The sequence below is a fragment of the Pseudophryne corroboree genome, chromosome 2 (assembly GCF_028390025.1).
Source record: "Pseudophryne corroboree isolate aPseCor3 chromosome 2, aPseCor3.hap2, whole genome shotgun sequence".
NCBI lineage: Eukaryota > Metazoa > Chordata > Amphibia > Anura > Myobatrachidae > Pseudophryne > Pseudophryne corroboree.
The window spans coordinates 968,980,843-969,000,045 of record NC_086445.1 but is presented as its reverse complement, the minus strand read 5'-3'; the positions used below and the strand labels follow the sequence as shown (position 1 = coordinate 969,000,045).

At 42.3% G+C, this 19,203-nt stretch overlaps 1 protein-coding gene across 1 annotated transcript in view; it reads left to right on the top strand.

The window, feature by feature from the left end:
• The window catches only part of TMPRSS15 (transmembrane serine protease 15), a 220,963-nt gene that overhangs the window by 176,437 nt on the left and 25,323 nt on the right, over positions 1 to 19,203 (top strand). Inside the window, exons 7-8 of the mRNA XM_063953710.1 lie at positions 12,477 to 12,526; positions 16,597 to 16,762. Of these exons, the coding sequence (XP_063809780.1) occupies positions 12,477 to 12,526; positions 16,597 to 16,762 (216 nt within the window). The remainder of the gene's footprint in view (positions 1 to 12,476; positions 12,527 to 16,596; positions 16,763 to 19,203) is intronic.

Sequence of the window (19,203 nt, the reverse complement as noted above, 5' to 3'; positions counted from 1 at the left end):
GACTGGGGAGCACTACTGCAGTGCCAGTTATAGGTTATAGCAGGAGCCAGGAGTACATAATATATTATATAGTGAGTGACCACCAGACACACAGTGCAGTTTATTTAATATATCCGTTCTCTGCCTGAAAAAAGCGATACACACAGTGACTCAGTCAGTCACATACCATATCTGTGTGCACTGCTCAGGCTCAGGCCAGTGTGCTGCATCATCTATATATATTATATATCTGTCTGACTGCTCAGCTCACACAGCTTATAATTGTGGGGGAGACTGGGGAGCACTACTGCAGTGCCAGTTATAGGTTATAGCAGGAGCCAGGAGTACATAATATTATATTAAAATTAAACAGTGCACACTTTTGCTGCAGGAGTGCCACTGCCAGTGTGACTAGTGACCAGTGACCTGACCACCAGTATATATAATATTAGTAGTATACTATCTCTTTATCAACCAGTCTATATTAGCAGCAGACACAGTACAGTGCGGTAGTTCACGGCTGTGGCTACCTCTGTGTCGGCACTCGGCAGCCCGTCCATAATTGTATATACCACCTAACCGTGGTTTTTTTTTCTTTCTTTATACATACATACTAGTTACGAGTATACTATCTCTTTATCAACCAGTCTATATATTAGCAGCAGACACAGTACAGTGCGGTAGTTCACGGCTGTGGCTACCTCTGTGTCGGCACTCGGCAGCCCGTCCATAATTGTATATACCACCTAACCGTGGTTTTTTTTTCTTTCTTTATACATACATACTAGTTACGAGTATACTATCTCTTTATCAACCAGTCTATATATTAGCAGCAGACACAGTACAGTGCGGTAGTTCACGGCTGTGGCTACCTCTGTGTCGGCACTCGGCAGCCCGTCCATAATTGTATACTAGTATCCAATCCATCCATCTCCATTGTTTACCTGAGGTGCCTTTTAGTTGTGCCTATTAAAATATGGAGAACAAAAATGTTGAGGTTCCAAAATTAGGGAAAGATCAAGATCCACTTCCACCTCGTGCTGAAGCTGCTGCCACTAGTCATGGCCGAGACGATGAAATGCCAGCAACGTCGTCTGCCAAGGCCGATGCCCAATGGCATAGTACAGAGCATGTCAAAACCAAAACACCAAATATCAGTAAAAAAAGGACTCCAAAACCTAAAATAAAATTGTCGGAGGAGAAGCGTAAACTTGCCAATATGCCATTTACCACACGTAGTGGCAAGGAACGGCTGAGGCCCTGGCCTATGTTCATGGCTAGTGGTTCAGCTTCACATGAGGATGGAAGCACTCAGCCTCTCGCTAGAAAACTGAAAAGACTCAAGCTGGCAAAAGCACCGCAAAGAACTGTGCGTTCTTTGAAATCCCAAATCCACAAGGAGAGTCCAATTGTGTCGGTTGCGATGCCTGACCTTCCCAACACTGGACGTGAAGAGCATGCGCCTTCCACCATTTGCACGCCCCCTGCAAGTGCTGGAAGGAGCACCCGCAGTCCAGTTCCTGATAGTCAGATTGAAGATGTCAGTGTTGAAGTATACCAGGATGAGGAGGATATGGGTGTTGCTGGCGCTGGGGAGGAAATTGACCAGGAGGATTCTGATGGTGAGGTGGTTTGTTTAAGTCAGGCACCCGGGGAGACACCTGTTGTCCGTGGGAGGAATATGGCCGTTGACATGCCAGGTGAAAATACCAAAAAAATCAGCTCTTCGGTGTGGAGGTATTTCACCAGAAATGCGGACAACAGGTGTCAAGCCGTGTGTTCCCTTTGTCAAGCTGTAATAAGTAGGGGTAAGGACGTTAACCACCTCGGAACATCCTCCCTTATACGTCACCTGCAGTGCATTCATAATAAGTCAGTGACAAGTTCAAAAACTTTGGGTGACAGCGGAAGCAGTCCACTGACCAGTAAATCCCTTCCTCTTGTAACCAAGCTCACGCAAACCACCCCACCAACTCCTTCAGTGTCAATTTCCTCCTTCCCCAGGAATGCCAATAGTCCTGCAGGCCATGTCACTGGCAATTCTGACGAGTCCTCTCCTGCCTGGGATTCCTCCGATGCATCCTTGCGTGTAACGCCTACTGCTGCTGGCGCTGCTGTTGTTGCCGCTGGGAGTCGATGGTCATCCCAGAGGGGAAGTCGTAAGCCCACTTGTACTACTTCCAGTAAGCAATTGACTGTTCAACAGTCCTTTGCGAGGAAGATGAAATATCACAGCAGTCATCCTACTGCAAAGCGGATAACTGAGGCCTTGGCATCCTGGGTGGTGAGAAATGTGGTTCCGGTATCCATCATTACTGCAGAGCCAACTAGAGACTTGTTGGAGGTACTGTGTCCCCGGTACCAAATACCATCTAGGTTCCATTTCTCTATGCAGGCGATACCGAAAATGTACACAGACCTCAGAAAAAGAGTCACCAGTGTCCTAAAAAATGCAGCTGTACCCAATGTCCACTTAACCACGGACATGTGGACAAGTGGAGCAGGGCAGGGTCAGGACTATATGACTGTGACAGCCCACTGGGTAGATGTATGGACTCCTGCCGCAAGAACAGCAGCGGCGGCACCAGTAGCAGCATCTCGCAAACGCCAACTCTTTCCTAGGCAGGCTACGCTTTGTATCACCGCTTTCCAGAATACGCACACAGCTGAAAACCTCTTACGGCAACTGAGGAAGATCATCGCGGAATGGCTTACCCCAATTGGACTCTCCTGTGGATTTGTGGCATCGGACAACGCCAGCAATATTGTGTGTGCATTAAATCTGGGCCAATTCCAGCACGTCCCATGTTTTGCACATACCTTGAATTTGGTGGTGCAGAATTTTTTAAAAAACGACAGGGGCGTGCAAGAGATGCTGTCGGTGGCCAGAAGAATTGCGGGACACTTTCGGCGTACAGGCACCACGTACAGAAAACTGGAGCACCACCAAAAACTACTGAACCTGCCCTGCCATCATCTGAAGCAAGAAGTGGTAACGAGGTGGAATTCAACCCTCTATATGCTTCAGAGGTTGGAGGAGCAGCAAAAGGCCATTCAAGCCTATACAATTGAGCACGATATAGTAGGTGGAATGCACCTGTCTCAAGTGCAGTGGAGAATGATTTCAACGTTGTGCAAGGTTCTGATGCCCTTTGAACTTGCCACACGTGAAGTCAGTTCAGACACTGCCAGCCTGAGTCAGGTCATTCCCCTCATCAGGCTTTTGCAGAAGAAGCTGGAGGCATTGAAGGAGGAGCTAACACGGAGCGATTCCGCTAGGCATGTGGGACTTGTGGATGCAGCCCTTAATTCGCTTAACAAGGATTCACGGGTGGTCAATCTGTTGAAATCAGAGCACTACATTTTGGCCACCGTGCTCGATCCTAGATTTAAAGCCTACCTTGGATCTCTCTTTCCGGCAGACACAGGTCTGCTGGGGTTGAAAGACCTGCTGGTGACAAAATTGTCAAGTCAAGCGGAACGCGACCTGTCAACATCTCCTCCTTCACATTCTCCCGCAACTGGGGGTGCGAGGAAAAGGCTCAGAATTCCGAGCCCACCCGCTGGCGGTGATGCAGGGCAGTCTGGAGCGACTGCTGATGCTGACATCTGGTCCGGACTGAAGGACCTGACAACGATTACGGACATGTCGTCTACTGTCACTGCATATGATTCTCTCAACATTGATAGAATGGTGGAGGATTATATGAGTGACCGCATCCAAGTAGGCACGTCACACAGTCCGTACTTATACTGGCAGGAAAAAGAGGCAATTTGGAGGCCCTTGCACAAACTGGCTTTATTCTACCTAAGTTGCCCTCCCACAAGTGTGTACTCCGAAAGAGTGTTTAGTGCCGCCGCTCACCTTGTCAGCAATCGGCGTACGAGGTTACATCCAGAAAATGTGGAGAAGATGATGTTCATTAAAATGAATTATAATCAATTCCTCCGCGGAGACATTGACCAGCAGCAATTGCCTCCACAAAGTACACAGGGAGCTGAGATGGTGGATTCCAGTGGGGACGAATTGATAATCTGTGAGGAGGGGGATGTACACGGTGATATATCGGAGGGTGAAGATGAGGTGGACATCTTGCCTCTGTAGAGCCAGTTTGTGCAAGGAGAGATTAATTGCTTCTTTTTTGGGGGGGGTCCAAACCAACCCGTCATATCAGTCACAGTCGTGTGGCAGACCCTGTCACTGAAATGATGGGTTGGTTAAAGTGTGCATGTCCTGTTTTGTTTATACAACATAAGGGTGGGTGGGAGGGCCCAAGGACAATTCCATCTTGCACCTCTTTTTTCTTTTCTTTTTCTTTGCATCATGTGCTGATTGGGGAGGGTTTTTTGGAAGGGACATCCTGCGTGACACTGCAGTGCCACTCCTAGATGGGCCCGGTGTTTGTGTCGGCCACTAGGGTCGCTAATCTTACTCACACAGTCAGCTACCTCATTGCGCCTCTTTTTTTCTTTGCGTCATGTGCTGTTTGGGGAGGGTTTTTTGGAAGGGACATCCTGCGTGACACTGCAGTGCCACTCCTAGATGGGCCCGGTGTTTGTGTCGGCCACTAGGGTCGCTAATCTTACTCACACAGCTACCTCATTGCGCCTCTTTTTTTCTTTGCGTCATGTGCTGTTTGGGGAGGGTTTTTTGGAAGGGACATCCTGCGTGACACTGCAGTGCCACTCCTAGATGGGCCCGGTGTTTGTGTCGGCCACTAGGGTCGCTTATCTTACTCACACAGCGACCTCGGTGCAAATTTTAGGACTAAAAATAATATTGTGAGGTGTGAGGTATTCAGAATAGACTGAAAATTAGTGTAAATTATGGTTTTTGAGGTTAATAATACTTTGGGATCAAAATGACCCCCAAATTCTATGATTTAAGCTGTTTTTTAGTGTTTTTGGAAAAAAACACCCGAATCCAAAACACACCCGAATCCGACAAAAAAAATTCGGTGAGGTTTTGCCAAAACGCGGTCGAACCCAAAACACGGCCGCGGAACCGAACCCAAAACCAAAACACAAAACCCGAAAAATTTCAGGCGCTCATCTCTACTTGAAACTGGTATTGTTGCCTCTAATCACCCAAATTATTTGCTATTTATTTTAATAATTGTTTTTCTATTTTTATATCCGCTAATTACCTCCCAAATATAAAGGTCTTTCAGGACAAGTTATAAGATTTCTGTGTTTCTTGGACTCTCATTGGTGAGTCAATAAACCTGCGGCAGTTTTTCATCTGGCAGGATTCCCTTGTCTAACACCAAAATCAGATTCATCTTGTTTACCTTTGAAACCTACTTTCATGAACTATCATCAAGGATTCAGGAAAATCTACCAAATCTTAAGTGACCTACTACCACACCACACTGCATGTGCCGAATCTCATCTGATCTTTAAAGCTATAAATCAGAGGTTCTCAAACTCAGTCCTCGGGAGCCCACACAGTGCATGTTTTGCAGGTAACCCAACAGATGCACAGGTGTATTAATTACTCACTGACACATTTTAAAAGGTCCACAGGTGGAGCTAATTATTTCACTTGCGATTCTGTGAGGAGACCTGCGAAACATGCACTGTGTGGGTTACCGAGGACCGAGTTTGAGAACCTCTGCTATAAATTGTAGGGCCGAGCCAGTACCTGGTGGGAGACCCCCAGGGAATGCCCAGTGTAGTAGGTCTGGGCTAACGGAATTTCAGTCTAACACTGACAGCAGATTCATCTTTAATTATTTTTTGTTCTATTCAGCCTTTCTTGGCACCACTTACTGAGGTAATTAGCGATACATCCACTAGAATGGGCTTAAGCACAAGTAGTCTCTTTACTATCCATGATTGCATTGACATTTTGTTTACAGGTAAACTGTAACATGAGAACTATCTAACCATCCAGATGGGAGTATACCCAAACATGTGTATTTAATATTTGCATGATCTGTATGCTAGGGTGCACTGATCAGAGTCCAATTCCAGGACCTATGTTATATGTTTTTCCTGACGTTTATTATCCAATTTGGGAACTAAATTGTGAATTATTTATAATTCAATAACCAATACTATAAACTTTAAACACTAGCTCTTGTGACTAAGTTTTCCTCTTTTATCTTTTTTCTGGGGGTTTTATTTTTAATATCTTTAATAAACGTTAAATTTTAAACTTATACAATATTTTTCTTCTATCCCCTTCAACGAGTGCACCAACAAGAGGGTTTTTCTTTCTTTTTTCTTCATACACTTGTTACCAGTAAATAATTACTGAACCCTTGGTGCACCACCAACAGACTGGACACATGCATAAGCCTTTTTGAACATATGGATGTTGGTATTTATTTGTTACTAGTAATAATTGACCTGTGCAGGAGCTCACCTACTTAGTGGATTCCAATAACGCAAGAGCCAGAAGTATTAAATTGAAATTGTTAATACCACTTACAGTGTGTTCAAGTTCCTCCTCAACTAGACCTGATTATGCATTTCCAGCCAGGAACAAGTAAGTGGATGCAGAATGCTATAATTTTATTAGAGCCAATGTACTTGTATTAGATCAATTATGAAGTTTGCTGAAGGTAAGGACAGCTAAATCTTGCCAAGACTAAAAAAGCTGTCAACATATATATCTTTATTTAATAAGCCTAAAATACTTTTTATAGCCCAAAACAAGCTATTTAAAGCATTTCCCTTTTAAATTGCAGTCTTAAACTCACCGGGAAGCTTAGTAGTGTATCCTCACAGTGATCAGTTACCTCACAGTAGCTGGGAGCTATCTAGTTACTGGAGAACAAATTTCGAATCTCTACCAGAACTATTAAAGGATTATGACAATTATCAGAGCAGAAATGGAATTAAAGGACCCATCTTGCAAAAGCTTGGCTTGTAGATAGAAGAAATGAAAAGTGACAAGGACAAGGCAAACATTTTTTTATTGCAAGGCATAAAAGTAACTATGCAGGGATTATGTGATAGTAAGATCCCTTTGTCTGCTCCCATTTTACTTGTAATGAAAAAAGGTGGATCATTGAGATTTTGCGGTACAGTATACATTCTAACAGGTTTTTTTCAAAGCCACTGGACACCTGAGACTTTGACCACGTATCCCGACTATGTATAGACACTGTCTATATAGACTGTCAATAGGCTGAAACCATGGTCAACAGGCATTAGGTCGATGGGGCCAAAAGGCCAACAGGTAAAAGGTAGACAGATCAAAAGGTCGACAGGTTCAAATTGTCAACATGTCAATGGTCAACACAAGATTTTGGGGTTTTTTTCACATTTTGTTCAACTTGCCACTTGGACTACAATTGGGAACAGTAACCTTTGCTGAGTGGAGCGGTAGCAGAGCAAGGCACCTTGTCCGATGCGTGACAAGCAAAGCAAGCCAGCAAAGGTCTACGTTACAACTAATTGTGGTCACAGGTAATGAAACATACAAAGTTACACTAAAAAAAATAAAAAAACTTGTGTCGACCCTTTTTGTGCCAACCATTTCCAAGTTGACCTTTTGGCCATGTCAAGCTTTTGTACCTCTCGATATTTTGACTCTGTCAACCATATGGTGTCAACCTATTGACTGTCTATCTAATAACTGTATATCTTCTATACCACACACCTTTGATCAGTAGTATTGAAACGACAACAAAAATCAATGCTCAACTGTTCTAATTGAGCATTTATTCCCGTTGCCATATAAAACTGTTGATCAGAGCTGGTGATGATTGGTGGCTTTGGCAAACTCCCATTAATAAATATGCATTCAATGCAGAAAATTCAATTACTGTGCCATGAGGAATGCTTGCTAGAATGGAATGAAAGACCCCATATTAGATATGAATATAAAGGTCTTAGTTACACTCAACCTGGATAGATGTTGTTAGCAAGTGCCTACCAGTAAAAGACTGAATAAAAACAGCGCTGGTAATACCCATAAATGCCCAGTTCCAATGTGTATTGTTTATCCTCATTAATAATCATGTGGACTTTCCAAAACTCACTGAACATTTTTTTGGAGACTTGAATTTTTTACTTGACCCTCTTCTAGATGATATTATAATCTCTTCCTCAGATTTCACAGAACACATTAAACATGGGATGAAGTCTTTTAAAGACGTAAAGAACATAGCTTGAAACCAAATGTAGACCAATGTAATTTGGAAAACGTGCATATTTGAGGCATGATCAAAAATGGAATACCATTAAATAAGGCTTTATTATGTCCAATACTGTACATTGGTAGAACATTACAGTTTTACAGAGGTGTAGTATTTGCATGTCAATTATACTGTTGTGGGTTATTAATTAAATACTATGCTAAAATAACTGTACTACTCTGCAAATCTCTAAAGGTAACTTACGGGGGGTAAACACGGAGAGATCAGTGCTTAAATTCAAAACAATCTGACTAGATTGCTTAAAATGTAAGCACGGATCTCTCCATGTGCATCCCCTACAGTGATAGCGATGCGTGGGCCCACACGTTGCTATTGCCGGTGGTAGATTGGCCTGTGAGGCACAATCTAGCAGGTCGCTCACTTCATCGCTGGTTGAAATGAGCATTCCCCCCCCCCCCCCCCTCCAGCCGCCCCCTCACTCAGCACACATCGCGCTGTGCTGAGCAGGGGGAGAGATGTGTGCTGATGTGTGCTGAGCGGTCACTGATAGATCACTCAGCACACATCTCTCCCCATGTATATGGGGCTTTAACCAATCTTGTGTGTTACAATAACACTATATACCCAAGATCAAAATAACTCAATAATACACTCAGTGGGCAGTTTATAGGTACACCTTATTAGTGCTGGGCAGTAGCCCCATTTGCCCCAAGAACATCCTGAATTCTTCAAGGAATGAATTCAACAGGGTGCTAGAAATATTCCTTAGAGATTCCTTAGATATTTGTCAGATACATATAATATGCTGCCTGTGAATCTCCTGCTCCACCATATCCCTCATACTGTATTCTCTACTGCAGGTTTGGGCAATAAGTGATGTGGGACTACAAATCTCAATATGATGTGGGACTACAAATCTCAGCTCATGTGGGACTACAAATCTCAATATGCCCTGCTATAATCTTGCTATCAGGGCATGCTGGGATGTGTAGTTCAATAGTAAGTGGAGGGCTGCTACGGGATTGAGATCTGCTAACTGTTGGGGCCATTGTAGTACAGTGAACCCATTTTCATGTTTGTATAATATATGATCTTGAGCTGATGTGTGCTTTGTGACACACTATCCTGCTGGAAGTACAGTATGCATTAAACGCATTGGGTATGGCTGACCGGCGGCTGGGATCCAGGATGTCAGTATACCAACACTGGGATTCCAGCTGCCAGAATGCCGGCAGGGGGGTGAGCGCAGCAAACCCCCTTTCGGGCTCCCTGTGCTTGCCACAGGCTCTATTCCCACTCCCTCAATGGGTGCCATGGACACCCACAAGTGAGAATAGTCCTCGGCCCCCTGCTGGCATTCTGCCGGTCAGGATCCCAGTGTCAGTATGCTGACCGCCGGGATACTGACCGCCAGGATGGTGACTACATCCCCATTAGACAATGGCCAACTTGCATTAAGGGATGTAATGCATCTAAAGAATACATTTCCCATGCCATTATACCACCAGCAGCAGCCTGTACCATTGACTTAAGGGAGGAGAACAGATCGATGGATTCATGTTGTTTGGTGGGTCTGGCATGGTACCCTAAAAATCCTACAGTATAAATATTATTATAATTTTTTTTATTTTTCTTAAATGTTTGTCTCAATATTCTTCTACCAGAATAAAGTAAAAACCCAGGTCAGAACATACTATAAAATAAAATAGTGCTTGTTCTGCGCCTGTTCTCTGTCACCCTTTGCCGTTGCTCAGTATTATCAGTTCTCTCAGCTTAACGCACCTTGAGCACGTGGCTTTTTATCTTTTTCTTCTCCAGTAATTTAATCTATCAATTGTTCACAGGATAAGCATGTTTAGAAAGATGATGTATTATAGCTAGGTATATATTTGCTTTATCTGCATCAAGGGAAACCAGCCTATTCAGATCAGATTGACAAATTTTGTCGAATTGCGATTTAGAACTTATTCACTGAGATCTGCAGGCTTTCCCGTGGCCGGAACGAGAAAAGGCAAGCAACTCCTTTTACTACAAAATTGATTCTGTAAAGATGGTGTGAGTATTAAGTTTAGAAGCTGCGCTGCTATTTCCATTTAGCTCAATTATGCGCTGATAAGAGAGAAAAGAGAGGCGATTAACACAACAAATTGTGTTAGCTAAATCAAATTCCCAAACTAATGTTATGCTGTTGAAAACACTGTCTTTCGGGAGAAAGAATAATTTATATTTTTATTTTTTCCTCCTGCGGTATTATCAAAGCCCAGTAGCAGCAGCAATTGTAGTGTACATCAAGGGTTAAACACTACAGAAAAAAAAACAGCTGCAATAAATTATGTTTGATAATGATGATTATTATTTTTTATTATTATTATTATTATTATTATTATAGTTCAGTTGTATCTCCCTGAACCTTTTACAGTTACCTGGCTCAGAGTCTTGTGTATGTGTGTACAGCCTATTGATTACTGCTTTCTTTTCGCCTCATGCGTTTGTTTCTATTCTGCAATAACATTGCAGTATTTTCAATACATGTGGGAATACAATTCATGCTTTGCATTGTGCTGTAGTTTAACCTCTGTATACTAATATCAAGCCATTACACAGACAATTCTTGAGGATTTGCTGATCTCTAGTGGCCAATGAAATATTTCAATTGAGAAGTTGTCTGGCAGAAAATATCAGGAAATTCTTCTATAGGCATGGATGTTATTATTAGATCTGCTCCAAATTTTAGGGCTTTGCAGGTACAGTTAGAGCCTTTCATGTCATTTTTTGCACATTCCGTAAATTAATGTGCAGTGTCTAAAATATATTAAATTGCTGTTTAAACATGCCTGTCTTTCCTCACACCTTCCCTGACATTGCCCTCCTCATTAAGTTGTTTAATAGTGCCCTCACGGAGACTGTGAAAGGAGGCGTTTGGTAACCAGACCCGTTTGAATGAAAATATTGTGTTATGGCAGCAACTTGTTACTTATATTGTTTCTGGTCTTTGCACTTTCTGTCTAAAGACAGTTGTAGCTCAATGGGTCGACCTGGATTAGGTCGACAGTCAATTGGTCAACCGCTATTGTTTAACATTGACACAGGAAAAATTTTGATACATTAAAATGGTCGACACGGGGCAGGTCGACACATAAACAGGTGCACGTGGCATTTTTAAGCTTTTATGGTGTCATTTTTTGCGTTACATTACCAGGAACCTCTGTTAGTGCACCGCATCCCCTTGCATTGCTCGCTTCGCTCACCATGATGCGAGCAATATGCCTCGCTACGATACCGCTGTGCTCGGCACAGGTTACTATTCCCTATTGTAGTCCACATGGATGGAAAAAATAAATAAAAACTGTCATGTCGACCTTATCATGTGTCAACCTGTTTCTTGTCGACCATTTCAACATGTCGTCATATCATATATGTGCTGGGCTGCTGTCAGCTGTATGAAAAAGCACAAAAAGCAGCCATTAATAACTTATTGCTTATAGTATATGGTCCTGCTATCTCAGTTGCCAATGTAATTTAGGTCCAGTGTGGTTTCACCATATTTTCATGCACTTGTCACGTGTTGCTTTTTGTGGAAAAGCCATGGAACCTCACAGTGGTGCTTCAAACTGGCATTTCTAATTGGATCTCACATTTGTAGGGTGCACACATTGTTAAATTGCGTATGAGTTTCTTGATACAAAATTGCTTTTGCAAACTCATACCTAACTGGATTGACCCATATGCTCTTAATTTAAGATCAGTTGGGTCCGCCTTGACTTAAGTGCCCCAGGCCTCCTGAAGGTATGTATTTGCCAATGGTGCCTAATTTCCAGGCACAGTCCAGTCCCTGCAATGACTGCAGGGTGTGCGGTGCACAAGGGCCCCTGGGTCCAAAGGGGCCCTCAAATCACACTCTGTACCAATTCAACATGTTTTCCCTGTGTGACGGCCACCTCAGAAGATGTGTCCATGGAAATTGACTTAGATCAACTCTGAATTACAGTGCACAAATTGTCTCTACATTATTTGTGTGCTAAATGCAAAATCCAGCAAATCCTGTGCCTTTGTATAGGAACATGGATAATCGTTTTTTTGCATCTCACTTCCTTTCAAAGCTTCTTGTATGTTATCAAAGATTAATTTGAATCTTTACTGAGCATGTGATGATTATAGCAAACCACATTAAATAAATAATGATAAAGTGTATCAATACCAGATGACCAGTAGTGTCTACAAACCTTCCAGTCTTACAACCAATGACAGGAATGAACATAGCTCATCCTGGCATTGAGATGTAGACACCCAAATGCATCACTAGATTAATACTAAAGAAATGAATAAGAATGTGGCCATTGAATCTGCTGTGGACGTAACATACTTGTCTATCATTTTCTCTTACAGTAATCAGTGTGCCAGTCAGAGTGTCATTTATATTGAATGTAATCCTAGAGGTAAGTCATCTGCTCACTCATTAATATTCCTGCCTGTATTCTTCTGTCATTGGCAAGCAAAACCAGAACTTTGAATTCCAGCTCAGTGCTGTAACTAGGCATTTTAGCGCTGTGTGCAAGAAACGGCATTGGCGCCCCCCCCCCCCATGCAAGATAGGGGCAGTGCGCATGGAAAATATATAGGGGCGTGGCTTCATGGGGAAGGGGTGTGGTCACAAAATAATAGCAATTCATACTACGTTGCACAGTAGTCTCCATTATTCAAATGACGCTGCACAGTAGCGCCACTACACCAGGTAGAGCCCCTCTTATACATTATAGCAGACAGTCCCCTTTTTACACATTACAGCAGACAGTCCCCCTTTTTACACATTACGGCAGACAGCGTCCCCTTTTTACACATTACGGCAGACAGCGCCCCCTTTTTTTTACACATTACGGCAAACAGCGTCCCCTTTTTTACACATTACGGCAGACAGCGTCCCCTTTTTATACATTACGGCAGACAGCGTCCCCTTTTTTACACATTATGGCAGACAGCGTCCCCTTTTTTTACAAATTACGGCAGACAGCGTCCCCTTTTTTACACATTACGGCAGACAGCGTCCCCCTTTTTTACACATTACGGCAGACAGCGTCCCCTTTTTTACAAATTACAGCAGACAGCGTCCCCCTTTTTTACACATTACTGCAGACAGCGTCCCCTTTTTACACATTACAGCAGACAGCGTCCCCGTTTTTACAAAGTACGGCAGACAGCGTCCCCTTTTTACACATTACGGCAGACAGCGCCCCCTTTTTACACATTACGGCAGACAGCGTCCCCGTTTTTACACAGTACGGCAGACAGTGTCCCCCTTTTTACACATTACGGCAGATGGTGTCCCCCTTTATACACATTGCAGCAGCCAGCGTCCCCCTTTTTACAGATTGCGGCAGCCAGTCCCCCTTTTTACACATTACGGCAGACGGTGTCCCCCTTTTTACACATTGTGGCAGCCAGTCCCCCTTTTTACACATTACGGCAGACCGTGTCCCCCTGAGAGAGAGAGAGAGAGAGAGAGAGAGATACTTACCATCTCCCCGCTGACAGTCAGGCTTTTTCGTGCTGGCAGCTCCTTCGGTGCAGGCATCGGACAAGGAGGAGGATGGAGGGGGACTGGAGCCGCAGCAGCGCTATGTCATTGGTAGTAAGCGCCACTGCAGCAGTCCCCTCTCCTTAATGACAGGTTTTGTCCATTTTCCAGTGTTTGGAAGTAAATGGTTGATTGTTATGTGCTTTCATTCATTACCAGATTTTCATTCCAACCACTCAGATCTGCCAGATAATTGTATAGTGTATACCCAGCTTAAGTAATGTGATTGCATATTAATATCATCCATTACCAGAGTTTCATTCCAACTAGCCAGATCTGGCAAATGATCTGCCAGATAATTGTATAGTGTATGCCACACTTAAATAATGTGATTGCATATTAGACAGCTTTACTTCTTACTGATTGGTTAGATAGGCTCCTTTTGGAGCCCCTGTGGTGGCGACTCCCAAAAAATAAATTCCTGCAATTAAAAATTTTTTTTGCCATGAATTGGGACAATAAGGAATCTTTAAAATTGTGTGCAAACATAGCAAAAATGAATTATGCTCTTATATATGTCTACTTGACCTAACATCATGCTAAATTAACCCCGATAGTCGGAATGTTCAGAGTTATGGGTGCTATGGTCTATGAGAGATGATAATGGAGGATAGAAGATTGGGAGGCAGCCTTTAGAAACACTTGTTCTCCCCAGGATTGAAGCCACGGCCCATTATGTCTTGATCACACCCACTTCTGTGCTCGTTGCCACTCCCTCTTTTATTTGATACACCCCAATTGAACAGTTTGAAAAAATGGGAGTAATGCTGCTTTTCATCTGTGAATACTGTACATATCAAAAGTTAACACAAAGGGTGGAATTCAAATGTTTGAAAAGTCGTTTGGGTGTCTTTTTTTCCTGCCTATTAGATAGGAAAAAACAGAATCCCAACTGACTTTTCAAACATTTGAATCTCCCCCAAAGTATGAGTGGGTCACCAGTTTCTCTCTTGGGATACTTTATAAAATTAATTTATGAAACATGTAGAGCTGTACTATTTGCACAAATCGTTCATCTATAGCAACTTAACTCATCTCTTCTTACAGTTACTAAATTAATTTACTACTAATACTGCTTTATTCTATATAACAATCACATATTGCAGTATATTGCATTAAGAAATATTGGGGCAGATGTATTAACCTGGAGAAGACATAAGGAACAGATAAACCAGTGATAAGTGCAAGGTGATAAACCCACCAGCCAATCAGCTCCTAACTATTTATTTACATATTGGAGGTGATTGATTGGTTGGTTCATTTATCACCTTGCATTTATCACTGGTTTATCACTTCCTTATGCCTTCTCCAGGTTAATACATCTGCCCCATTATATTGCTACTGGTGAATGCCTACAATGAATACATTGGTAAAAAAACAAACAATTTAGGTGCTAAAAAAGTGCTAGATTAAGTGTTACAATATGATGCCCCAAAGCAGTTAGGCCACACCAAGCCAAGGGGCCACCACGCCCCGTACTTATCCATAAAACTGACAATTTGTATACATTTATTCAGGACTTACCATTTATGGTGCCTTTTCCAATATGTAGTCTGCAAGCACCAGAGACACATGCTAATTAAAGACACCCTTGGGCAGGTGATATGAGTGTTAATCCAAGTCTTTGCCTTCAAGTGTACACATGTACACAATATAGTATATATTGGGGAAGCCTTGGACTGCACACACTAATTCTAAACATAATCAGAGGTGCTAATATGATGAGACTTGTAGATCCATGCAGGGAAAAAGAGAAAATGTAGGTGCATACTCTAAGTACTATACACTGCTGATCAGAATAAGTATAATAAACTGTGCAATATAATATAGAGCATAGGTCTGCAAACTCGGTACTCATTACCTCACACAGTGCATGTTTTGCAGGTCTCCTCACAGAATCACAAGTGAAATAATTAACTCCACCTGTGGACCTTTTAAAATGTGTCTGTGAGTAATTAATACACCTGTGCACCTGCTGGGTTACCTGCAAAACATGCACTGTGTGGGGTAATGAGGACCGAGTTTGCAGACCTATGATATAGAGTAAAACAGAGGTCACCTTGTCATGGTTGGTGTGCCCATATTTTTGACCACAATTATGCTAAGCACCTCAATTTTACTCTGTTATATTGCAAAGTGTATTACAATTATTCTGATTAGCAGTGTTTAGTACTTAGAGCAGTGGTTCCCAAACTTTTTTGAATCACGGCACCCTAGAGAATCAGAATTTTTTTTCTCGTCACCACTAGGCCAAAAGTTTCTTATTGAGAAATTCAGAAAAAAATAATATATTAAGAAAATGGTGTTTATATGTCATGCTTAGGTTCAATTGTGTGGTGAGGGAAAGTATTCACTTCTGCTTGTCCACATATTTTATGATTGGCCGCCACCAGCTCTGGTTTTGTCTATTACATTGACGTAAATAATTTGAAACCTGGACCACCAATCCAAGACACCCCTGCAAGTGTCCCGAGGCATCCCAGGGTGCCACAGCACCCAGTTTGATAACCATTGACTTAGAGCGTGCACCTGCTTTTTGTGTGTAAAAACAAGGTTTAAATAGTAATTCCACTCACAGAAAGATACAAAACCTCCAGAATCAGAAGAAAGGTTCCATTGATGGTCTGAGGGAGAGAAATCAGAAATTTTCATTACAAGGGAAAGCTTTACAGGTTTTTATTTAGAGGGATAAGTACTAAACCTTGGAGAGTGATAACGTGGACAGAGATAAAGTACCAGTCAACCAGCTCCTAACTGCCATGTTATAAGCTGTATTTGAAAACTGAAAGGAACTGATTGGTTAGTAGATTATCTCTCTCTACTTTATTAATATCCAAGGCTTAGTACATCTGCCCCTTATTCTTTATATGTATTCCAGTTATCATCTTACCAGCTCGCTGAGTAGAAATTAGTTGCATGCATTTCCCTCCTCAGAATGCGGGAAACGGCTTTTGGGCACATCAAAGATAGTTGGAGGAACCAATGCTGCAGTAGGTGCTTGGCCTTGGATCGTCGCGCTTTATTATAATGAGAGACAAGTATGTGGAGCGTCGCTGGTGAATAATGAGTGGCTCGTGTCAGCAGCACATTGTGTTTATGGGTAAGTTACAATTTCCAGTTGTTTCAGCATTTTATTTCCCAACATGATCCAGTAACTTCTACAGTAGACCTTAGCAACTCCCTCTAAATTCAGAATGCAAAATCCCCAATACTGCACAATGGGCCTGATTCGGATTCAGAAGTAAGGCAGAAAAAGCTGAATCTGGACCAAACCATTTGGCAACGCTAGGGGAGGAAATACATTTATATTATTTCTGTTCTTGGTAAATACTGTAATTCAGATTTAAATTTGGACACACCCCACCAAAATCTAAATCTCTCTGCACATGTTACATCTACCCAACCTGCAGTGCAACATGGTTTTGCCCAGTAGCTTGCTTTTTTGGTTTGTTTCCACATCTGAATAGCCCCCAGTGTCTATTTTTATTATATACTAGACTGAAAGGGAAATGATGCAGAAACAGTTTCACACACACAATGGTGCACAAATCAATAAAACAAGAGATTGCCTCTGTGCATTATGGTACTGTGGATTATTACCACAAAGTTTAACTTTTATATTTTAATAGGAAAATGTCATTCATGATAGTTGACTTCTGTCCAAGTTACAGTATATAATGTCATAATCTCCCCACCATAGAAACGCCACTATACCCAATGTGCACAGGCGTTTCTAAAATGGGTACAATGTGTGCGGTGCACACAGACTCCTGGGTCCAGGGGGGGCCCACACCACACACACTGCACCCATATTTTAATACTCATCTTTCCGGAGTCCAGCTTCGGGCGCTGCTCTTGCATCGAAAAATCACAGCCAAAATGGCCACCGCGCATGAGCAGTAGACTCCGGCACATTGCTGGAGACTACTGCGCCGTGCAGAGGAGGGGTCCCACCCAGAGGTGCACACGGGCCCCCTCCTCTGTTAAAGCGCCCCTGCCAATGTGCCTATAAATAAGATTGATCTGTGATTCTATCAGGTGTAAAATGATTGCATTATCACACTCAATAACCCGATAGAGGGGAAAACATGGTGTAAGCATTAATGACAGTATGAAATTACAAAAAATAAAGTTTTCCATAAACTAGAAGATAAAACTTCCACAAAATAACTATATATTTAATTTACTAATATTTTGTAAACTATTTCATAATTTAGAAATTTATTGTCAATGCTTAAATAACCATTAATCATATTGTATTCATAGTTTTATGTCACTTCTTTATGGGGCCCATACATCTGCTATGTATTGTCCCAATGGGTGGTCTTCAGTTTGCCGGCTGACGGGATCCCGGCAACAGTATACCGACGCCGGAATCCCGACAGCCGGCATACCGACACTTTTTCTCCCTCTTTGGGGTCCACGACCCCCCTGGAGGGAGAATAGATAGCGTAACGCGCGTAAAGCACCACCGTGCCTGCAGCGTGGCGAGCGCAGCGAACCCACAAGGAGCTCATTTGCGCTCGCGAAGCTGCCGGTAACTTGGCGGTCAGGATTCCGGCGCCGGTATGCTGGCCGCGGGGACCCCGGCCGCCGGCATACCCTACTGCACCTGTCCAAATACCCCTTCCAGCAGGGGTCGGGAATCAGGAAAATCCAAAATGACCTGGGTCTGAAAGTATTGGATTTTTAACATGCTGAAATTAATTTTTATTTCATTTACCTATTTGTGTTATTTGCAGAATATTTCTGCATTGTGTCTAAATTTTTGTAATATCCCAGTGTTCTATTGGGTCTGTGATTCAATTTACTAAAGCAGAACATAGACAACCTGAAACCAGAGAGAAAATTAACTATTAATTCTACTTAACAAATAATTTTAACTCCTAAATGAGGAAAAAATGTCCATGCTTTTTATATAAACACCAAAGGGCTAATGTAATGACGCCCTCGATCGCTGGAAGTGCGAGATGCCGGACGATCTTTAACATTTTTTTAAAGGGGCAATCACTTTACAAGGCAAAACCATGCCTTGCAAGTAATTGCCACTTTAAAAAAACATCCAAGATTGGCCAGCATCTCGCACCACCCACAATCTTGGGCGTCATTACATTTGGCCCTATGTAAGAAACAAAAAGTAACCAAGAGAGGAAACTGTATCCCCGCTTTTAATGGCGTATATCTTGAGTGTGTCTTTGAATAAGAAAAATTTCCCAAAAATAAATAAATCTTGCCTGTGTCTGACTTATTTAGAGTTAAGCAACTTATTTACAGCCCATAATGCTTCACTTTAATTTACAGGCCACTAATTCTTCCATTTTGACAGCCAATCTGTATTTACTTATCCAGTGTGAAAAATTCAATATTCAAACAGTTGTTCATTGGCCAATCCCAGCTCAGGTCATTTATATTCATGTGTATGGTTAGCATATAATACAGATTTGCAGGAAATGTGTGGTTAGCAGATAAACCCTTTAGCGATATTCAAATTATTTCCCATTTGGTTCTAAAGCAGATATCAACGATTGTATTTACTGCATT